This window comes from Manis pentadactyla, chromosome 4, assembly GCF_030020395.1.
Source record: "Manis pentadactyla isolate mManPen7 chromosome 4, mManPen7.hap1, whole genome shotgun sequence".
Taxonomy (NCBI): Eukaryota; Metazoa; Chordata; class Mammalia; order Pholidota; family Manidae; genus Manis; species Manis pentadactyla.
In genome coordinates, this window is record NC_080022.1 from 185,971,032 (window position 1) to 185,994,143 (window position 23,112).

The 23,112-nt window shown below is 58.3% G+C and overlaps 1 protein-coding gene across 12 annotated transcripts in view; it reads left to right on the forward strand.

The window, feature by feature from the left end:
* SEPTIN9 (septin 9) overlaps positions 1 to 19,002 on the forward strand; it is a 144,434-nt gene extending 125,432 nt beyond the window's left edge. For 7 of the 12 annotated variants that reach the window (XR_008997476.1, XR_008997478.1, XR_008997477.1 and 4 more), the window contains 10 exons: positions 6,559 to 6,750; positions 8,959 to 9,087; positions 9,529 to 9,610; positions 9,851 to 9,988; positions 10,264 to 10,381; positions 11,294 to 11,389; positions 11,683 to 11,779; positions 14,177 to 14,228; positions 15,340 to 15,704; positions 15,746 to 17,250. Coding sequence is in view for 4 of the 12 variants with exons in the window: in XM_057501735.1 (XP_057357718.1) it covers positions 6,559 to 6,750; positions 8,959 to 9,087; positions 9,529 to 9,610; positions 9,851 to 9,988; positions 10,264 to 10,381; positions 11,294 to 11,389; positions 11,683 to 11,779; positions 14,177 to 14,228; positions 18,799 to 18,934 (1,040 nt within the window). In the remaining 8 variants the exon portion in view is untranslated. Of the gene's footprint in view, positions 1 to 5,907; positions 6,090 to 6,558; positions 6,751 to 8,958; positions 9,088 to 9,528; positions 9,611 to 9,850; positions 9,989 to 10,263; positions 10,382 to 11,293; positions 11,390 to 11,682; positions 11,780 to 12,348; positions 12,627 to 14,176; positions 14,229 to 15,339; positions 17,251 to 18,798 lie in introns of those variants that run through there. The other 5 variants (XR_008997479.1, XM_057501735.1, XM_057501734.1 and 2 more) reach the window with 5 other exon arrangements.
* Positions 19,003 to 23,112: the final 4,110 nt, after the last annotated feature.

The window sequence follows — 23,112 nt, forward strand, 5'->3', positions numbered from 1 at the left end:
CAGGTGGCGGGTGCCTGGGGCAGCCCACAGCTGGCCACCAAGTGGGTCCACCCGGATCTGCTTGGTGACCCCGGCTCCCATGAGGGGCCTTACAGGTGCTCATGGACAGGTTAGCCTTGCTTTCTGCCTGGCCACTGTGGGTGGTGAGTGAACAAGGCGTGTGTGGACAGTGACATCAGTGTCCCAAGGCTTTATGAGCTGGGCAAGAGGAGTGAGGGGAGGTAAGGGGAATGGCACTGATTTTACCCCAAGAGCTTTGTCCCAGGGTGTGGCCTGGCAGCAGATCCCGTGCCACGTGGCCTCCATGGCTTCCCCTTGGGGAGTGAGTCAGGATTGCCCCCCGGGGCCGTTGCCCCGCCAGAGCTGCCTCTGCATTCAGGCTGGTGCTCAAGGAGAGTGGACCTTGGGGGGCATTTCTGGGATACAGGACAGCTAGCAAGACAAACAGGGAGAGGCAGGGAGCGGAGCCCTGGGGTGGCTCCGAGTCGCACCGTGCCCGCCTGCTGGGCGAGCCCCTCCCATGCTGTCCCGCGCCTAGAATGAAGTGTGAGTGCCCTGGGAGGCGTCCAACCCGTTAGCTGGCGCCTCCCTGGGGCTGCCTTCAGTCTGATGGGCACCCCACGGCCCTGGTGCCCAGAGCTAGGGGCAGTTACCCGATCCCGTCCTCCTTGGCCGGCCAGAGGGTGCTGTCTGGGTGCAGGGAAGTGCAGCCCCCTCTGCAGGCACCCAGAAAGAGCGAGGTCCTGGTTGGTATGGGTGGGACTCTGCCCTTCCCTCCTTGCTTGAGGGCCTCCCCACCCCGCTGCCCCCCATAAGCTCTTGAGAAAAGGCCAGACCTGCACCTGCAGGTGCTTGTGGGGAAGAGGGGGCAGCCCTCCTAGACGGGCACGGATAGGGCAGCCCCCATCACAAGCCAGGCCAGCTATACCACCAGCCTGCAAGGGGTGAGAGCTGTCCCACAGGGCAGTGCCAAATGGGCCACTCAAACAGGGACAAAACGGGCTCAAAGCGGGAACCTGCAGAGAGAAATTGTCCAGGTCTCCTCCAGCTGGCATGCCGTCCTCAGAGCCACCCCTGCCGGGGGTTGTGCAGGCCACAGCACTGCCTGGCATACTGGGGCCTCAGCTGTCCTCTGAGCTGTAAAGCCAGCTGGTGGGCACTTGTGGGCACAGTGGGGCTCTTTTCAATCCAAGCTCACTGGCAGTATCTTCCTTTTTTCTTAATATAACAGCTTTATTGAAACATAATTGCCACACTATGCAGTTCACCCATTTAGGGCGTACAGTTCAGTACCGTACAGCCGTCATCTCTGTAGTTCCAGAACATTGTATCTCCCCAGGAGACCCTTGTGCATTAAGCAGCCCCTTGCCCTCTGCCAGCCCCTGGCAACTGCTGCTCCACTTTCTGTGGCTGTGGATCTGCCAGTTCTGGAAATTTCGTTTAAATGGAATCATAGACTGTGTGGCCTTTGTGTCTGACAGCTTTCACTTAGCATTGTGTTCTCAAGGTTCACCTATGTTATAAAATGTGTCAGAGCTTTACGGTTGTTCATGGCTGAGTAATGTTCCATCATGTGGAGGCTCCACGTGTTGTTCATCCACCTGCTGGTGGAGGTTTTAGGTGTTTCTTGGAGCTGCCGTGCCCCTCTCTGGGCTAGGAGGCAGGGGTGTACCGAGCAAACCAGTCTCGAGTCCAAGGGGCTTGCAGAGCAGGGGCGCAGGGCACGAGTTGGGTCGCTGTTTTTCCAGGTGGGCTGTGTAGGCGTGGCAGGGGGGAGGGACCTGCCAAGAGCCACGTGGAGCCACAGCAAGAACCCAAGGCCCCTTGTTCCCAGCCCCAGGTTGGCCAAGGAAGTACCACATCTTGCTTTGACTGTAGGGTGTTCATGTCAGTTACTGTCCAAACCACAGCCTTCTGAGGGTCAGCTGGGTTATATTAATGATTAGTCTGGATACCCAGAAGAGTTGAAAGCAGGGACTCAAACAGATACTTGTACACCCATGTTCATGGCTGTGTTAGTCACAGTGGCCAAACAGGTGCAAACAACTCGTGTCCTTTGATGGGTGAGTGGGTAAATCCTGGGATATTGTTCAGCCATGAGAAGGAAGGAGATTCCGACACCTGCTGCAACATGATGAGCCTTGGGGACATGGTGCTGAGGGAAAGGAGCCCCCCTACGAAATGGTGACACTGTACTCTTCCCCTCGATGAGGCTCCCGGAGTGGCCTGCGTCCGAGCCGGAGGGTAGGGCTTGCCGGCGGCTGGGGGCGCGTCCATGTGCGCAGTCTCTGTCAGGGGCCATGAAAAAGTTCCGGAGCTGGTGGTGGGGATGGTCGCAGTAATGCTGTGAATGTACCTAATGCCTCTGAATCAAGCAGTTAAACATAGTTTAAATGGTCAAAATATTATGTTATGTACGTGCTACCACAATAAAGAAAACAATTAGGCTGGAAGGTTGTGGCAGGTGCAGGAAGCAGTGTGGATCCTTGGGGACCTCTAGTTTTTATATGCATTATGTTTGCTCATGCCCCAGTTCAGGAAGGCATAAAGCAGCAGGTAAGGTGCCCCCAAGCCTGGGCGGTCATGCAGGCCGGCCTTCCGTGGAAGAGGGTGGAGGCGTGGTGGGCAGTGATGCTGCCCCGGGGCCACACCCCCAGGGCAAACCTGTCACCCCCTCCAGGAGGGGGACTGAGGGGGCACGGCAGGTCGCCCCCTCTCCAGATGGTGTTTCCCATGGGCATTCCCACAGGATTCATGGCAGCCAGGAGTGGGGCAAAAAGGTGGGCAGTAACACGTGATCTTAGATGAGTCACTTAACTTCTCTGAGCATGAATTTCCTACTTCTGAGAAAACAGAGCTCCGTCTTGCTTTATCTGCCTGACCAAGGTGTAGTAAGAGTCATTTTGGACATAAATGTGACACCTCATGTTTGTCTTTTAAGAACTTCCCTTTCCTATTAATAGCATTTGATGAAGTTTGGGTGTGAAACAAAAACTCAGGTGACAGGGCCATAGAAAAGACTAGAGTGAGGCCCTGGCCGCAGGCAGAGGTCACTGGCCGAGGCGGACTGGACACAGTCCTGGTGGGCCTTCAGGAGGAAGCAGCTGTGGACGTGGGTCTGATCACGACCGCGGAGGGGCTGTGCACCCAGGAGACTCCCGTGACCCCATTCGTTCATGAGTATTGACTGCGTGACCCCTCCCTGTCCAGATCTACGGGTACAGGGGGAGCACCAGGTCAGTTGCTGTCCTCACTGGAGCCCATGGTCTGTGGGGGGGACACAGACATTTACCAAAATCACAGAAGTGAATGTGAAGTTACAGGGTTGATTAATTTTAGTGACGGTCTCATGTTGGCCTGACTCCAATGGCATTCCAGAAAAAATCACTCTGGGGACCTCAGCTTCCCCATTGGTTGGCCTAGAATCTTGTGTTGTCTGGTCTAGGTGCCGTTCACCACAGGCAGTGATTTAAATTTAAATCAATTAAAATCAAGTACAAAATTCATTTCCGTAATTGGACTAGCTGCTCAAAGTCGCATGTGAAAACAGCTGGCGGTTCCTCAAAAAAAGTAAAATGACTACTGTACCTAAGACCTAGCAATCCCATTTCAGGCCATGTACCCAAAAGAAGTGAAAGCAGGGTCTTGCTGCTGTATTTGTGGCAGCATTATTCACAAGATCTAAAATGCAGAAGCAGACCGGGTGCCCAGTGACAGATGATTGGGTGAGCAAAAATATGGTCCACGTACACAATGGACCGTTACTCAGCCTTCAAAAGGAAGGCAGTTGTGACACCTGCCACGGCATGGTGAGCCAGAGGGCAGCACACTGAGTGAAATGGGCAGCCATGAAAGGGCACGGATTCTTATCTGAGGCACCTGAGCCCCAAGTGCACCCAGGTGGAAGTGCGAGGGGCCGCCGGAGGGGGAGCGGGTGTTCACTGCAGACAGAGTTTCAGTTTTGTAAGGATGAAAAAGTTCTGGAGAGGTTGCACAACAGTGTGAATATATTTAACACTACTGAACCATCTACTTGAAAATGGTTAAGATAGTAAATTTTGCATTATGTGTATTTTACAAAAAAAAAAAAAAATATGTAGCTGCCATATTGAACAGGACAGGATAGAACTTTCCATCGGAGAAGAAATCCTATTGGGTGGTGTGGGTGGGAGTACATGGTCCCTACCGTCCCTTCCTGCAAGCAAGCCCCTGGTGGCTCTGGGGAAACTAAGGGTCCCAAGGCAGTGTCTCTGGGTGGGTTGGCCTCACAGGGCCTCTGCTTTTCCCACGTAGGGCCCAGAAAGCAGACCTCAAGGCTTACTACCCCCTGGCTGGGTAGAGGGAGGGCCTGTGCCTGCAGCTGGCCAGGTGGGCAGAGTCGGGGTGGCCTACAAGCGGCCTCCCAGAGGAGGGGCTGCAGGAACGGACCCTCACCTGCGCAGAAGGCCGCCCCAGCGCTCCCTCATTCCGTGGGAAATGTGGGGCGTGTCGTGTCTCACTGTTATTTCTCAAGCAGTCCTGGTGGCAGGATGTTTGCTTGGGCCCGAGTTTTTGTTGTGGGGGCCAGCGGGAGCCCCCCCGCTCAGGATGGGATGAGGGGTGGCGAGTGGGTGTGGTGACAGGATAGGGCCCCCGTCCTGGGCATTTTGGCTCCCCGACCTGCAGACAGATGGAAGCAGTTTTTGGTCACGTGGGACAGGGCTGAGCTGCTGCCCCGGAAGACAAGGCCCCATGTCTGTCTCCAGGAAGTGGCCCCAAAGCCACATGTTCAGGGCCAGATGCAGCGCCTGTCTTTGTTTATTTAAAGATGCTGGCGCCCAGGGAGAGTATTTCTGCAGAGGGGGCAGAGCCAGACACCTCCTGGGTCCTCTGCCTTCCCTGGCCTGAGGTGGGGGTAGGCAGCGTGGACCCCGTGGTCTCAAGTACCTGCCTTTTGTTGTCTGAGAAGCAGTGTGGACCCTTGGGGATCCCTGGTTTTTATGTGCTTTATGTTTGCTGGTGCCCCCAATTCCATGAAGTAGGAATTCCTGTGCTTTGTCAAGGCCAAGGAATCGGAGAAGTTAGTGACTGATGTGTGAGGATAGGCTGCCCGCACCCCAGTTTCTGGAATTTGTAAACCAGTCATCCTTGTCGTGGGGGGAAATGGCGCTGGCCCTCTGGTGAAAGCTGGCTGGAGCCCTGGGGGCTGGGGGGCAGCCAGGAAGGGGAAATGTAGTTCATCTGAAACCTTCGCGGTGACCTTCCAGTGGGGGTCCATGTCCTGTGTTTCCTCGGCAGGGTCCGGAGGGCATGTTTGGGGAGGCTACTTGCCCACCCTGGTGCACCCCCTGCCTCCCAGGCCACATCTGGGAGCCTGGGGCCCAGGCAGCCAGCCAGTCCCCCTGTCCGGGGGATGATGAGGGGTCCACGGGACCAGGGGCTGCATCAGGACGCACTGTGCGGTCCTTCCCATGAGACCAGGACACCAGCAGAAACTGGTGCTCCTCCCCGAGGGGCAGAAGGGAGCTGAAGCCCTTAGTGGTCAGAATGGTGGGAAGAGGCCGGGCCCCTGGGGCAGGACGAGGCAACCCAGAGCAGCCGCCGGGGTGACCATGCCGAGGAGAGGTGGCCAGGGTGAGTGTGCTGTGTCTGGGGCATGCTGGGACCTGGTTGATTTGCTGACCAGACCTGGTGGGGAACCCGCACAGGGCGAGCACACCTCAGGTCCCTGCTGGGTGCATTCCGGATGCCCCCGCCTAGGCCTCTGACCTGGGCGTGTGGACTCCTGTGGGCAGCCACGGGAAGAAAGAAGAAAGAAGGGGGGTTCCAACCCGCAAGCCACAGCTCAGCCCATCGGTGCATCTGCAGACACGGAAGCCAAACCGCACCCTGGGCAGAGAGGGTGGGTGGGAGGCAGGGAGGGTCCCCAGAGCTGCGCACAGGCCTGGGAACAGCTGGGCCCCGAGGAGCCCTGAGCACTGCCACTGCCCCAGGGCTGTTGGTGGGTCCTGGCATTGAACCCACCAGGCCCAGGAGTGGCAGGTGTCTCCATTCTTCACGAGCATGTCCTCTCCATCCTGGCTCCTGGGGTTGGCCCAGACATTCGGCTGGTGGGTCCCAAGGGCCACAAGGCCTTCAGGCTGCAGCAGGTGTTGGGGCCCATTTGAGTCAGGCGAAGGAGATGGGGCGGACCCACCTGGGTGCCCTGGGGCAAGGTGGAGGCTGGCACAAAGAGGCTGGCGCTTCTCTGGGAAGAGGGGCGGTCAAGTGTGAGCCCTGCCCTGGAACCAAGGGAGGGGCACCGGCCAGGGGAGGTTGGCGGAGCGGGAGATTAAAAAGCAGAAAAGATTTGAGTCTGGGGTGCGGGTGGGGTCCAGCTGCACGGCAGCAGGACAGCGCCTTACACATGACTCCTTGGCCGGGGCTTCAGCTCCGGGACATTCCACAGGGTCCTCTTAGGCAACCAAGTCTCTATTTCCCCATCTGAGAAATGGGGGTGGTGGTCCCCCGAGGAGGTAGGTGCTGGGAAGATGCCTGCCCATGACGTCTCTCACCGCTAAAGCCCTGCTCTTTCCGCAGCTACTGAGGCAGCTCCTGGCTGTGCTGGTGACATGGCCGACACCCCCAGAGATGTCGGGCTCAAGCAGGCGCCCTTGCCTCGGAACGAGAAGGCCCCTGTCGACTTCGGCTACGTGGGGATCGACTCCATCCTGGAGCAGATGCGCAGGAAGGCCATGAAGCAGGGCTTCGAGTTCAACATCATGGTGGTCGGTGAGTCCCCACCCCCCGCTGCCACCCAGAGCCCCTGCAGGGAACCTGCCCTGTGCGCCAGCCCCTCAAGCTCTGGGGCTCAGTCTCCTCTTCTGTAAAATGGGGGTGACAGCCTGCTCTGCAGGATGGATTGCTAGTGGCATTGTGTGTGCATACTTGTGCCTGCCAGGAGGGCCCCAGCTTCTAGCGCCCCTGTGGCAGGAGCCCCTGAGATGACTCAGGCAAGCCTGGTGCTGGCTGGACATGTGCTCAGTACGTGGCAGTCACTGACCAGGGGCCTCCACCGTCTGCTCTTAGCTTCTGTGGAAGCGTCCCCCTCACTGTGGCTTGAGCCCTGGACCTCTAGCCCTGGGTGGAGCTGAGCCCGTGCCCAGCAGGCCTGGTGGAGGCTTCCTGGTAGCCCCACGGGAGCTGGGTGATCACCAGGGGGAGGTCATTGATCAGCCTACCATTCAGTCCTCACAGTAACCCTGTGAAAGGTCGCCCCACTTTACAGGTGGAAAGAAGGCCCTGAAGGGGTGTGACAAGGCCCCTGGGCTCACAAGGGCAGAGGGAACCCGAGCCTGTGCCCTCCCTGCCTCCTGCACATCGGCCCCAGTGCAGACACGCGGCTGGGCAGAATCCCAACTCTGCCCCCACTGAGCCTCAGGGTTCTACTAGCCGCAGTTTCCTCATCCACGAATGGGGTAATCCTGACCCCACAGGGCCAGGAGGGGCAAGTGGGACGTGTTCAGCCCCTGGCGTGGTCACGGGCATTAGTGATAATGGTGGTGATGTGATGATAATACAAATTAAAATAGTAATAATGGGATGAACTTTAATAATACCCATTGGCATCTCCCAGAGGTAAGGAGAGGTGGTGGGAACGTTAGACAGCTCCTGGCCTGAGCTTGGGCAGGACACAGGCGTGGCGCTGGGGAGATGCACAGGGGGCCAGTCCCCCGGCCGCTGAGCAGCTGGAGCCGGGGATTCCTGTCGCCGGCCCCTGACGCCAGGGGCCCATGCTTTTCCCTGAAAGGTTATCCGAGTTGGGACATCAGTACAGTTTAATTTTTGAAAGTTATGTTGGTTAGCATAGCTTAAGGCTCAGTGCAGGGGCGGGGTGACCGGGCCCGAGCCTGGAGTCGTGCGTGTGGGAGTGAAGAGCACACGAGCAGGTGCGCATCTGCCTAGTGCTTAGGTGAGCCTGGTGCACAGAGGCACCCCGTACGCATCGTTCCCACTGCTAACCCCGAGGCAGAGGTCATGGAGCTGGGCCGCTGGGCTCCAGCCCCTCTGTCTGGGCTCCATGCCTCAGTTTCCTCGCCTGTCAAATGGGCTGATGGCAGCCCCTAGTTTGGGGGGTTAAGTGCTGCCCATGGGATGGTGCCTGGCAGGAGCAGAACCTATGGGTGGAGGCAGCAGCAGGGCAGACCCTGTACCCGCGGCCGTTCCGAGCGGCTAGGGCCTGAGTCCACATCCCCTCCCCGGCTGTAGGAGGGAACTTGGGGTGAGAGGAGTTTTGGGTGCACAGCCGGGCCAGGAGCACTTCTGGGGCTCAGGGTGCCTGGCAGTCAAGTAGGACCGGGAGTCCAGCCCTCTGATGACATGATTGTTCCTGCTGGCGACACCCCCCGCCCCTGAGTGGGCCCAGAAGCCACCTTCATTAATACCAGGACTCCCTTTCATCTTTCTGGCTCAAGCATTTTAAAGAGCCGTGGATGAAGATCAAATATATCTGAGAAATATATTTTGGTCATCTGAACGAATCATACTGTACCCCAAGAGACTGGGAGCCTGGCCCCCAGGCCTTTGGACTGGAGCCCTGCGAGTCTGGGTGGCCTGCCCTGGTTAGACCAACGCAGTCTGCAGACCTTCCCTTCTGGCGCCCCAGGTTGGGGGGGGGCCTCTGTAGGGCGCTTTCTTCAAACCTCATGTGGACCCCAGTGTGTCCAACAGCTGAGACCTGCACTGGAGGGGCCAACCCCCCAGCCCGCTGCCCCCATGCTGTTCTGGATCTGGGCTCCTCCCAGGGCCCTGCACGGGGTGGTCGGAAGGCGTGGGGCCTGGGGTCTGCTCTGCCACTATGCTCCCCGAGAGCTGGGCCACTGCCTGGCATCCTGACCTCCCTCTGACCCGGAGCCCCGCCTACTGAGTGCCAGGGGTCGCAGGGCCCATGAACCACCCTCTCTGGTCAGCCCTACCAACCAGCCCCTGTGCTGCCCCCAGGGCAGAGCGGCTTGGGGAAGTCCACCTTGATCAACACCCTCTTCAAATCCAAAATCAGCCGAAAGTCGGTGCAGCCCACCTCAGAGGAGCGCATCCCCAAGACGATTGAGATCAAGTCCATCACGCATGGTGAGCGTGGGGGCGGGCCAGGGTGTGGACGCTGCCTGAAGCTGGGTGTGGGGGTGCTGAGTCGGATACCACAGGTCCCTGACTTGGGGACTCATCACACCTCTGAGTACATTGAAACTCTGGGTCAGCGATGGGGGGGTCAGGGATGCTCCCAGGACCCCTGCAGGCCGTGGGACTGAGTGCCCCATAGATAACTGAGTTTTCCATCAAACACCCAGGGTAGGGTTTTTGGAGTAATCGTCACCAGCCCCTGCTGGACTTCCCTGCCAGAGGCTGTCATCTCCCATGTGTCACCTGGGGGGGCCATCTCTGGTGACCCCTGAGTGGGTGGGGGAGAGGTTGGTCAGGCAGCCTGGGTGTGCATCCCACCAGGTGGGTCCAACCCTCCGTGGGTGTGTGTCTTGGGCCTCACCTGAGTTAGGCTGCTGTGATTCTGTGCAGATATCGAGGAGAAAGGTGTCCGCATGAAGCTGACGGTCATCGACACGCCAGGGTTTGGTGACCACATCAACAATGAGAACTGGTGAGGCTCTGGGGGCTCCTTCTCCAGATGGAAGGTCACCGGCCGGGCTGCTGGGGCCTGTCTCCTGGCCTCAGCCTCTTGGGAGGCCACAGATAAGGCTCAGCTGAGAAAGCCATACATCCCCAGCACACAGCCTGGGAGATGGGGAGTCAGGCTGGGGCTGGGGGCGGGCTGTGGGCAGCTGCCCGTGAGCCGGGGGTGGCAGCAGGGCCGTGCGGGCTGACGGGGCCTCTCCCACAGCTGGCAGCCCATTATGAAGTTCATCAATGACCAATACGAGAAGTACCTACAGGAGGAGGTCAACATCAACCGGAAGAAGCGCATCCCGGACACGCGCGTCCACTGCTGCTTGTACTTCATTCCTGCCACTGGCCACTCGTATGTGCCCGCGCGGCTTGTCCCAGGCTGGGCTGCTGAGGGCTTGGAGCCGTCCTTGTCTCTGCCCCTGCTGCCGGCTCGGTGGCACTTGTATCTGGGGAATGTCCTTTGCCTTGTCCTGGTCCCCTACTCATGGCTTGGCTGGCACTCAGCCCCTAGCCTTGGCCTCGCCAGCACGGGCACCACCAGGGACTCCCGGACACCCAGGGGCCCTCCCTCATTCCCATCTTGCCCCATCCCCCGGCCACACTCTTGTCCTGGCCATTCTGTTCTAGCCTCAGGCCCCTGGACATCGAGTTCATGAAACGCCTGAGCAAAGTGGTTAACATTGTTCCGGTCATTGCCAAGGCTGACACGCTGACCCTGGAGGAGAGGGTCTACTTCAAGCAGCGGGTATGGCTCTCACCTCTGCTGTTCCCCTGCCCACTCAGTCCCCCACCCCGGAGGGAGTGAGGCCAGTGGGGGGCTGTTGGACACAACGTGCCAGGTTTTTATTTGATGGAAGAGAATGTCTGAAAGGGGCAGTCTCTACCAAGGGACAGGTAGCCACGCCTTCCTTTTCTGCCGCAGCCCCACCTTGAGCTGCTCTCCCAGGAGAGCGAGCCTTGGGGTGCTTCCTTCTACCAGAGCCGCATGGTAGAGCCACCTGGGGAACCTGAAACACCGAGGTGCCCAGGCCCCAGCAGGCACGAGCAAGGAGGCCCTTCATTTTAAACTCAAAGCCCTCCTGTACCACCTGGGCCTCCACCCGTGGGCCCAGATGCTGGGGATTTTCCCAGCATGCTTAGGGGAGGGCAGTCCCCTTGCACCGGCTGTCTTCCAGAGGCAAGGGGAACAAGAAGGCCCCTGGAGCTGCATGTGGATATGTCACCTGTGTTGGGTAGCTGTCACTGCAAAAGATGGTGACGGTTTTGGTGTAAGTGGGCGCACGCCAGCAGCAGGGGGCACCTGTGCAGGCATACAGGGCCTGCAACGAATCATATCCTCAACCAGAGGAAGATTCTAGGCAGAGCTCAGGAAGAGGGAGGACTCAGCCACCCAGAGTCATTTTCTTGGGAGTATGATGAGCTGGGAGATCGAGGAGACACTTGGGACCGTGACCCTTGGCTCTCCGGCACCTGCAGGTCTCTACTGGCAGTGGGGCCACCGCCACCCCTCTACACAGTGGCACGAGAGCTGGAGGGTATCAGGGTCACAGTTCCCCCAGAGTGGACCTTGGCCCCAAGGCCATTGTGGGCGGGGACTGGCAGGCGGGTCTGGCTTGCTCTGTGGGCCATGCGGGCATCTCCCCCTCTGGGTCCCCAGATCACTGCGGACCTGCTGTCCAACGGCATCGATGTGTACCCCCAGAAGGAGTTTGACGAGGACTTGGAGGACAGGCTGGTGAACGAGAAATTCCGGGTGAGTGTGCTGGCCAGGATTTGGTTCCCAGGAGCCCCTCAGTTCCTGCTAGAGGACATGGGTAGGTCTTCCTGCCCCATCCAGAGGGCCTCAGTGTTCCTCAGCCATGACAATGTATTCTCTGGGCTGGGAGGGGTCAGAGCCCCAGTGCCCACACGTGCCCTCTCCAGCTAAAGGTCTCAGTTCTGGGGGGCCCTGGGCTCAGGGCAGTTCTTCCCAGGGGCCTGGGGAGCTGACTAGCCTTTCCACATGTGTGACCAACATCACCTCCCCACTGCCCCCACTGCCTCCAGGAGATGATCCCTTTCGCGGTGGTGGGCAGTGATCACGAGTACCAAGTGAATGGGAAGAGGATCCTTGGGAGGAAAACCAAATGGGGTACCATTGAAGGTAACCACCGAGCATGCTGGGGGCCTCCACCCCGATCTCCCCTGGGCAGGGAAATACCCTGGGAGGGAGGGCCCTGCCAAGCTCTTCTGGGTCCCCGTGTCCCACAGGCATGCATGCAGCTCATTTCTCTGGGTCTAGGAAAGGGCTGGGCTGTAGCTGTTCAGCCGAGAACCAGACTCCCCCCATGCCCCACATCTTACTGTCCTGGGGCTGCCCTAAAAAACCAGCACAGGCTGAGGGCTTAAAACAGAAATTGATGCTCTCACGGCTCTGGAGGCCAGGAGTCCAAAATAAAAGTGCCAGCAGGGCTGTTTCCTTCCAGAGCCCTGGGGGAGCACCTATCCCGGGCTCTCCTGGGGGCTGCCAGCAGTTCTTGTGTCCTGGCTTGCAGACACATCACTCCAGTCTCTGCTCTGCCTTTAGCCTTCTGTGTGTCCGTCATCCCCTCTTATAAGGACATTTGTCATTGGCTTTGGGCCACCCTGAGTCCAGAATGATCCCCTCTGGGGTTCCATTACCTTAGAACAGAGGAGAGAAACGGGGCACTTTGTTCCTTGTTCACTTGGCAGAAGGGCCCAGTGCAGAGAAGGAAGCAGGACATATTCGACACCAGCTGCAGCCCCCAGCGCCCACCCCCCTGTGGAACTGGGCAAGTCCCTCAATGCCTCAGAGCTTCCATTTTCACCATCCGTGAAGTGGGTACTAGGTGCCAAGATTTGAGTAAAGGGAGAGAAGCTATCAAAGATGGTGGAGACTTGGGGGCAGCCAGTGCTCCAGGGAACTGGTGGTGATGGGGGCTGCCTGGCTCTGAGCATGGCATGTAGCATGGAGCCCTCAGAGCTGCCTGTAGCTGGATACCCCCTTGCAGAGAGGCCCAGCTGTGGATCTGTGGGTCCACCCCGACACTGGACTCAGGCCTGGTGGAGGGGTAGAGAGGCTCTTTGACCTTGCTGGGGTGCCCCACCGGTGCTGGTGGGCTGTGTGCCAGGCAGGTGTTTTCTAAACCGGCCTCTGTCTGGGTGTTGTCCAGTGTCTGGTACAGGCTGGGTCACCCTGGCCAGCGGTGTTGACCCGAGGTGTCCCTTTGGGGTTTACCCACCTCCCTGTCCACCTAGGCTGTCTCAGCCAGGCCTTACCTGGGATCGCCAACCGTGGCCCTCTTCTGAAAGCTTGCTGTAAACTGTTCATGGAAAGCATGATTTGTGGGGTGGAGAGGGGTTAGGGATAAGACGGGGCTGGTGGAGACGTGGGAGGGGCCGCCTTGTGCTTGACATGCCGCTGCTGCCCCCTGGTGGCCGCGGCCCGCGGGCCCCTGATGCGGGGATGAGCAATCTCGTTTTCTGGAGCAGCAGCCCTGTGGAATTTGTAAGGACAGTTGTCTTCATGAGGACCCTGGAGGAACTTCCCACCCGATAGTATGAATAGTCGAACTAACGCTGGCGACCTGGTGAGCTGACAGCTGACCCCAGAGCGGCCGCCGTGTTTCCTCCCTGGCAGGCGCCGCAGTGACTAAGAGCTTTCGTCTTGTTCTTGCCCACCCACCCCCTAGGCCTGATTCTTTGTTCTCTCCTCCCACTTGGCTTAACCCATCCTTGGAAATCTGAAGTGTTCTTGAGAGGAAGGTGGGGTGTAAAAGCACACAGTTAACCCATTCGCTCCTCTCATGTCCCTGAGGTGGGTGGCATTATTGTCTGTTTCACAGCTGAGGGAACAGAGGGTCAGAGAGGCTGGAGTGATGGCTCAAGCTGGGGAGCCAGCCTCTCGCCTGCTGCGCCGGTGCTTCCCACCAGCTCTCACGGCCTCTCCAAGTTAGATGAAGCGCTGTGTGAGGGTCAGCTGGCAGAAGGTTCCAGTTGAGCACTGCCGTGTGGGTTGGGGAACAGGGCGAGGGCTGAGCCATCCCTAGTCAATGTAGGGTCCTCCCTAGGCAGTGTAGGGTTCCTTAGCTTGAGGTAAATGGTAAGCCCTGCGCATGGTCTCGGTACACGTGTCCTGTGCCCCAGTGGGATTTGCTTTAAAATCCAGCTCTGCTTCCTGCTTTGTTCCATTCCCAGCCCTGCGTCTTCCGTCTCCCCAGCAGACTTCCTGGGTCCCCCAGTGGCATAGTGGCCCACCATCCCGCCCTCCTCACTGTGCACACTCTGCCCTGCTGCTGTCTTGGCCGGGTTACTGTGACCTCCCCACTAGGCCAGAGTCCTCAGCAGCAGCCAAGCCAGTCCTGTCACCGTGCGTCCGTAGCCCCAGGTGCCTGTGAGGTGCCCAGTGCTCCCCTAGGGAGTGGTGACTCCCAGCTTCCCCTCCTGCCCAGGGCTCCTCTTAGTGCCAGGACTACTGGGGGAGGGGAGAGGCAGGCCAGGGAGGGGCTCTGAGTGACATTAAAGCCCTCTGTCTCCTCAGTTGAGAATACCACACACTGTGAGTTTGCCTACCTGCGGGACCTGCTCATCAGGTGAGATGCCATTGTGGGGCTGATGGCCTTGGCCCAAGAGGTCCTGGGTGGTGGGTGAGTGGGCGGGGGTCCCAGACGACATCTGGCCTGGCCTGCCCATTGCCTGCCTCTCCTGGAGGACACGGGAAGCCCATTCTCTAAGACACTTGCTTGGAAACGAAGCAAGAAGTGAAAACCCTTAACATGGGTCACCTGCATGGGAAGGACCATGTTCTGATCACTGTGGCTTGAGACTGTTAGATTCAGAGCCCCAGGGGGTCTCCCGTGTAAGGCATGGGGGCAGTGTCCCCAGCTTCCATCCCGGTGTCCTCTGACCCCACCCCTTTGACCTGGCTGCAGCATCTCCTTGATTTCCCTGAGTCCAGGCAATGAGTGGGCCATCCTCAACCCATTAGAGAGGGCGCTGGGAAGGTGGGGCTAGGTCTGGGTAGGTGGAGAGGGTGGGGGAGCATCAGGGCTCCCAGCTTCTCAGCCAATAGGCAGATAGATGTTGGGATAAAGTCAAGAGGAGGCACAGGGCCATCTCTTGGGCCTTCCAGGTTGGGTGGGGGATGTGGCTTCCAGATGACCCCCACTATATTGGAGAGCTGGATTGCAGACGCACCATAGGCCTTTCTGGCCCCACTTGCAAATCTCCTGTTGAGCTGCAGAGGGAGAACTGGAACCCTGGACTAGCAGGGTCAACCGGCACTGCAGCCCTGCCCACCTGCCCACCCCTGCAGGCCACAGCCCCGGGGCCGTGGTCATCCACCCTGACTCGCCGGCAGCCCTGGCTGCTGGCCTGTACTCTGGATCACAGCAAGGCCTCTCCAGCCCTGTCCCTTCTGAGCCTGCACCTAGCTCTTGTCCCTGGACAGGCCTTAAGCTTGGCCCAGAGAAAAGGGGACACACGCTTTAGAATACCGGTTCTGAGAGGGGCTGGGGTTGTCACAGAAACTGACAACTCCCCTCCCCCCATGCCCAGGCTTGGTCAGACTTGGGCCTAAAGAGCCCCAGTGGGGGGACCCCTCACAGGGGAGGTCAAGCAGTTGGTCCTGGGGGTGGGAGGCCTGGGCCAGGCTGAGCACTCAGCGCCAGGCCCCATGGCCCGCCTGGACCCCGTGTCCCACAGGACGCACATGCAGAACATCAAGGACATCACCAGTAGCATCCACTTCGAGGCCTACCGGGTGAAGCGCCTGAACGAGGGCAACAGCGCCATGTCCAACGGGGTCGAGGAGAAGGAGCCAGAAGCCCAGGAGATGTAGGCTCTGCCCTGCCCCTAGGACCCTGCACCCGGTCTTTTCCGTCCCCCCAGGCCTGCCCACTTCCCCTTTTTATTTTATATAATTTCCTCCATTTGTCCTCGTGACCTGCCCCTACACGCTGCCCTTAACAAGATAATGTGTACCCTCCTGAGTATGTTCGGCATTAGCCCTCTGATGGGGCCTGGACTGGGGGTGGCTTGGAGTAGAGGCAGCTCTGGCCATCCCTGAGGTCTGGGGGAGGCCAGAGCATGGCTAGGAGCAGTGGGGGAGGGCCTGCCAACCCCCAGCCCCAGGCCTGGCTCCTGGGGCCCAGAAGGCAGTCTTGCTCCCCCTCCACCACAGCCTCTCGTGCATGTTGTGGTTGTGCCCGGGAGCCAGCCTGGTGGACCTGAAGCCCTCCCCCACCCCCACCTCCCTACATGGCGTGGGCCATAACTCAAACCGTGAAACTCAGAGCCCCCTGCTCTTGGCCCACCCCTGAGGGGAGAGTAATAAGTCCCATGAATGCAAGTTGCCGATTGCTTAGACACAGCAAAGCCCATTGGCTGCTGCCCACCTGCCCCCCTGCAAGCCCATCCTGGGGCAGAAAGTGCCTTTATCTCAGTTGTCCATGCAAGCCAGCAGACTCTCCCCAGATGTCCCCGCAGATGGAAAATCAGGACAGTCGGAGAGGGGGAGGTGTGTCTCATCTCTCCATTGTGTCCCTGCAACCACCCCCCAGCCTCGTGATTTTGGAAAGTCAAGCAAGTGAATCTGGTGGAGGAGCTGTGGGAGGAGGTGATGGATGGCAGGTGCTGGAAGGAAGGGGGCTTGGGATGCTCAGAGCGGCCTTGGGGACCTTGATGCCTGCTGCCCCACACTGCCCTGTGTGGCCGGGTGGGGGGTGTACCTCTTCGTGTGTTTGGACATCCCTTTGGCCCAAGATGCTCTGGTTAAATTAATGTTCAGTCGACCACCCAGGTACACATTGAGCCCTCCTGGCCCAGACCTTGCTGACACTGTGACCCTGGGATGTGGGAGACCAGGCTGACTTTTTGTTCCATAATTGTTCCTGGGCTCCTGCAACTCAGAGCCCATTGTAAAGACCCTCAAAGGAAGATACTGGGAATCGTGGTGGCCCTCCGCCGACTGCAGAGTGGGCGTTCATGTCAGCATGGCCTGGCTGGTCTCTCTGCTCCCACACCTCTGTGTTGGCATCAGCAGGGACCATCCGAGCTGTGCAGAGTAGACTGACTGCAGGTGCTTCTTCCTGCCTCTTTACAAGAGTGAGGGGACTGGTGCCTGGCTCAGGCCAAGATGAAACACAGGTGGGGTGACATCTGTCCACAGGCCCCAGGCTGGCTGCTTGTAGCTGATGAGAAGAGTGGAGGCAGCATGGGGCATGGGTAGACCTGGGGGCGGGGGGGGGGGCTGCACACGTGTGCATGCAGGTGTGGGTGTCCTTTCTCTGTTGAGCCCCGCCCACCCAGAGAGGAAGGGCCCTTCAGTGAAACAGTTTACTTGCCGACTTGCCATGTTTTTGCCAAAACCAAGATCCTGAAGGAAATGTCCATCTCCAGCAGGGTCCAGGATGCGGGCAGACTGGAGGTGGAGTTCTGCCCTGGGAGGGCTTCACTTTCCTCTGTAGCCAAATTTTGAAAGAATTGTTCGTTTCGCTGGGATGTGTTCCACAGTGGCCTTTAGCTATGTGCCTCCTGAGAAATTTTTTTTTGTATAAATAACAAAGCGTTGAAAAGGTATTTCCTGAAATAAATGTTCCAAATGCAAACCTGGAAGCCTCCGGAGTGGGGATTTCTCTTTCCGGACCCAGGTGGGTCTCCTTGGATGAGAGTAAAGACAGCATCAGAGATCGTTTGCTGGGAAGTTGTTTAATCTCCTTTGGGGAGAAACAGGCCTGGGGACTTCGGAAGCCCTCATTTAGGGGGACGATTGAAAAGCAGATGGCATTTTACTCATTGAAAGAGGCTCTGAACAGAGGTGCTGTAAGTGGTTTCTATTAGCTTATACTTGGAAGTAAGTTTTTCTTCTTAGAACCGTTCTATTAGATTGAACGTTACGAACTGGTCAGTATTTGACAATAACTTCAACACCACTTAAGCTTATTCCAAGAGAACTTGGCCCCAGGTGGACTAGAATTGAGGCTGTCGGGGGTCCCGGTCTGCACGCCCTTCGCTAGCCTTACCAGTCAGGAGCCGGGCAGCCCCCAGAACCCCAAGTTCAAAGTGAGCAGGCTGCAGTGGCCCTGGCAGTGCTGGCAGGGACCCCTTATGCCTCTTCTCCATCTCCTTTTTGTCCTCATCTGTCCGTAGGATTCCAGGCCCACCCTAATCCAGGGTGATTTCATCTCAAGCCTGACCTTAATTAGGAATTAAGACCCTATTTCCAAATAAGGTCACATTCTGAGGTTATGGTAGGGGGCACTGTTCAACCCATGGGCCCAACCCCTGTGTCCAGACCTCAGGGACAAGGCAGCAGCCAAGGTGGTGAGCAGACAAGCCCTGAACTGGGACTCAAATGATCACTAGGTTCACGGCTTGCTCTGCCAACAAGCCCTGTGGTCTCAGGATTGTCTCCACCCTGTGAGCCTCCAGAACTTTCTGTGGGGCAGGTTAGAACATTTTGCCAAAGGCAAATGGATTTGACCCCAGGTGAAACTGTGAGCAGTGGCCACATGGACCACTTCAGGATTCCGAGGTGCAGCTGTGAGGGTCTGCTGTGGGCCTGGGAGGAGGGAGGTTGGCCCATGTGCAGGCTGCTAGCGCTAGGGCCACTCTTCTTGAGGCCCGCCGGCTCTGACAGCCTTGCTATGGGCTCTGGGCAGATCCTCCGCCTTCAAGCCCTGCTCCCTCTTCCAGACTAAATTTCCGCATTTTCTGCCTTGCCAGCCATCCCTGCCCACAACTGCTTTCCCTGGGCCTGACCCTCCTCTCCTGGGCCCACCACCCTCTCCAGGATGGGTCTCAGCTTAGAAAGGTGGCTCTTAACACCCCTCAGGGTCCACTCACCATGCCCAGCTGGCCCCGGGGCCTTTAAGCTGCTGTCACCTCGCTAGCCGCCCTGACGCCAGGACTGGGGAGAGTTCCCCAGCCCACCTGCCTCTCTCCAAGAGCAGCTTATGAATGCCAGGGACAGGGGCTCCTTGCCCACACAGACCCCACAACAAAGCAAATGCACTGCTGTAGAATCAAGTGACCAAGTGTCCCAGTGAGGATAAAATGAAAGTTCCTGTGGCCAGGGTTCTCACCTGGCCCGGAGTGGCTAGCTCACTACATAAGTGTGAGAAATACGATGCTGTTGACTCTATATAATAAAGCTCTTCCCAGGGCTCTAGGTGACATGGCGGCACAGCTGCAAGGCTGCACGAGAGCACAGGCTGGACGGGTGACAGCACCGAGGACAGAGGCCCAGAGGACAGCTGTGCGGGCAGAGACCGGCTTGCTGCAGGCAGACTTGCTCTGAGTGGATGGAATTTTAGTGACTGACCTGCCACTGTGGAAATAAAGTTGGGTATAACCCTTTCAACCCAAGAAGGTTCTTGTGTCATTTTTTGGTCACACTGAATCCATACTTAACTTTCCTGGGACTGAAACCCAACAGCAAGACACCCAGTTTCCCTAGAAATGTGAGGATTCCAGGGACCCAAGACTTCAGTTCTAAAACCAGGAGGTCCTGGGCGAACTGGGTGTGTTCGTTACCCTAGTAGACCCTGAAGCACGCTGCGACCTGTCCTGCCCCTTGGAGTCCGGTCCCCAGACACGCTAGGCCAAGGGGCACTAGAGGAGCTAAGGTGCAGCAGGGAGGTGAGAAGGATGACCGGAGATGAGAGGGAGGCCCTGAGGGTCAGCCGTATGAGGACTGACCACATGCACACGGGCAAGATGAGCACAGGAACCGCAGAGATAAGGCACCCTGTGCTTACTCCTTCCCTGCTCTGTGCTGCAGCGTTTAAGCCAGAAACAATCAACAGGCAGTCTTGGGGTCCTTCCAGAGTAGCTCCTGGATTGTAGACAATGTAAAATACCAGAATAAAACCACATTGGAAATATCTGAAAACGACACAGGAGTAGAGTCCTGAAGCTACCTGTACTCAGACAGCTCTAACAACAGAACAGAGGCCCAGGGCCCTGTGGGGGCTTCCTAGTTTAGGCCTCGGGGCTTACCGTGATCTGAGGCGATCCCAAGGACACGGAGACAGTGGAACGAGAAGCGGGCAGAAGATCTCTGTGGGGGCCCGAAGGAGGCTCATCCGAAAACGGAAGCTGGGAGAGAGAAAACGTTGGGCAGCCAAAAAAATCCTACCCGAGACGCGGCCAGGGGTCGGACGTGGGTGTGATCTACGGTACGCCTACTCGTGCAGATGTTGTCTTGTGGGTGGCGGGGAGGCCTAGCTAGTGCTTCTGTCCCCGATCTGCAACCACTCTATCCTGTCATGGGAGTCTAGTAGCGGCGGCCTGCCCTAGCGGCATTTTAGTGTGGCCGGCCCGTGCCCGCTTCGGCCAGGGTGGCTGGCTGCGCAACGCGACAGGAAAGTAAGAGTAACCTACCACCACGCTACGTGAGTCGCGGCTCCAAGATATGTTGGGAAGGCAGGAACTCGGCTCCGTGTGGCAAAGGACTCGGAGCGACAGGTGGAAGCAAAGGCAAGAAGGAGGGCAAAGTAAGTAGGAGTACACTCTGTAAAGAGAGCCTGAACACACGGGATCTCGGCCCACTTACTCGGCTGTCTGCAGAAGAGGTGAAGCCGCACGCGTGAGGGTGTCGGGGTGCAGAGTTCCATCAAGCGGCCACTGCTCCCGGTCCCCTCGTTGGCATGGGGGCCGAGACGTGTTGCAGAAGAATCAGTATTTTCTTGTGGGGTGTCTCCGGATCTACCTAGGACCAATGAGAGAGGATACAGCCCCAAGGCATGGTAGCTGGAACAGACTGCTTGTGGCCCCTGTGGGAAGAAACGAATGGGTTAGGGAGCCTAGCATCTAGCATCCCAGGGTCCATCCCAGAGGTCCGAGTGTCCCAAGACCTGGAAATCGACTCCTGTTTCTGGACATCTCTGATAACAGGACACAGGACTAGAGTCCTGAGGCTCCCTGTCCTCGCACGGCGCTGACAACAGGACAGAGGCCCAGGGCCCTGTGGCCGCTTCCTAGTTCAGGCCTCAGGGGGCTTACCGTGATCTGAGGCGATCCCAAGGACACGGAGACAGTGGAACGAGAAGCGGGCAGAAGATCTCTGTGGGGGCCCGAAGGAGGCTCATCCGAAAACGGAAGCTGGGAGAGGGAAAACGTTGGGCAGCCAAAAAAGTCCTACCCGAGACGCGGCCAGGGGTCGGACGTGGGTGTGATCTACGGTACGCCTACTCGTGCAGATGTTGTCTTGTGGGTGGCGGGGAGGCCTAGCTAGTGCTTCTGTCCCCGATCTGCAACCACTCTATCCTGTCATGGGAGTCTAGTAGCGGCGGCCTGCCCTAGCGGCATTTTAGTGTGGCCGGCCCGTGCCCGCTTCGGCCAGGGTGGCTGGCTGCGCAACGCGACAGGAAAGTAAGAGTAACCTACCACCACGCTACGTGAGTCGCGGCTCCAAGATATGTTGGGAAGGCAGGAACTCGGCTCCGTGTGGCAAAGGACTCGGAGCGACAGGTGGAAGCAAAGGCAAGAAGGAGGGCAAAGTAAGTAGGAGTACACTCTGTAAAGAGAGCCTCAACACACGGGATCTCGGCCCACTTACTCGGCTGTCTGCAGAAGAGGTGAAGCCGCACGCGTGAGGGTGTCAGGGTGCAGAGTTCCATCAAGCGGCCACTGCTCCCGGTCCCCTCGTTGGCATGGGGGCCGAGACGTGTTGCAGAAGAATCAGTATTTTCTTGTGGGGTGTCTCCGGATCTACCTAGGACCGATGAGAGAGGATACAGCCCCAAGGCATGGTAGCTGGAACAGACTGCTGGTGGCCCCTGTGGGAAGAAACGAATGGGTTAGGGAGCCTAGCATCTAGCATCCCAGGGTCCATCCCAGAGGTCCGAGTGTCCCAAGACCTGGAAATCGACTCCTGTTTCTGGACATCTCTGATAACAGGACACAGGACTAGAGTCCTGAGGCTCCCTGTCCTCGCACGGCGCTGACAACAGGACAGAGGCCCAGGGCCCTGTGGCCGCTTCCTAGTTCAGGCCTCAGGGGGCTTACCGTGATCTGAGGCGATCCCAAGGACACGGAGACAGTGGAACGAGAAGCGGGCAGAAGATCTCTGTGGGGGCCCGAAGGAGGCTCATCCGAAAACGGAAGCTGGGAGAGGGAAAACGTTGGGCAGCCAAAAAAGTCCTACCCGAGACGCGGCCAGGGGTCGGACGTGGGTGTGATCTACGGTACGCCTACTCGTGCAGATGTTGTCTTGTGGGTGGCGGGGAGGCCTAGCTAGTGCTTCTGTCCCCGATCTGCAACCACTCTATCCTGTCATGGGAGTCTAGTAGCGGCGGCCTGCCCTAGCGGCATTTTAGTGTGGCCGGCCCGTGCCCGCTTCGGCCAGGGTGGCTGGCTGCGCAACGCGACAGGAAAGTAAGAGTAACCTACCACCACGCTACGTGAGTCGCGGCTCCAAGATATGTTGGGAAGGCAGGAACTCGGCTCCGTGTGGCAAAGGACTCGGAGCGACAGGTGGAAGCAAAGGCAAGAAGGAGGGCAAAGTAAGTAGGAGTACACTCTGTAAAGAGAGCCTGAACACACGGGATCTCGGCCCACTTACTCGGCTGTCTGCAGAAGAGGTGAAGCCGCACGCGTGAGGGTGTCAGGGTGCAGAGTTCCATCAAGCGGCCACTGCTCCCGGTCCCCTCGTTGGCATGGGGGCCGAGACGTGTTGCAGAAGAATCAGTATTTTCTTGTGGGGTGTCTCCGGATCTACCTAGGACCGATGAGAGAGGATACAGCCCCAAGGCATGGTAGCTGGAACAGACTGCTGGTGGCCCCTGTGGGAAGAAACGAATGGGTTAGGGAGCCTAGCATCTAGCATCCCAGGGTCCATCCCAGAGGTCCGAGTGTCCCAAGACCTGGAAATCGACTCCTGTTTCTGGACATCTCTGATAACAGGACACAGGACTAGAGTCCTGAGGCTCCCTGTCCTCGCACGGCGCTGACAACAGGACAGAGGCCCAGGGCCCTGTGGCCGCTTCCTAGTTCAGGCCTCAGGGGGCTTACCGTGATCTGAGGCGATCCCAAGGACACGGAGACAGTGGAACGAGAAGCGGGCAGAAGATCTCTGTGGGGGCCCGAAGGAGGCTCATCCGAAAACGGAAGCTGGGAGAGGGAAAACGTTGGGCAGCCAAAAAAGTCCTACCCGAGACGCGGCCAGGGGTCGGACGTGGGTGTGATCTACGGTACGCCTACTCGTGCAGATGTTGTCTTGTGGGTGGCGGGGAGGCCTAGCTAGTGCTTCTGTCCCCGATCTGCAACCACTCTATCCTGTCATGGGAGTCTAGTAGCGGCGGCCTGCCCTAGCGGCATTTTAGTGTGGCCGGCCCGTGCCCGCTTCGGCCAGGGTGGCTGGCTGCGCAACGCGACAGGAAAGTAAGAGTAACCTACCACCACGCTACGTGAGTCGCGGCTCCAAGATATGTTGGGAAGGCAGGAACTCGGCTCCGTGTGGCAAAGGACTCGGAG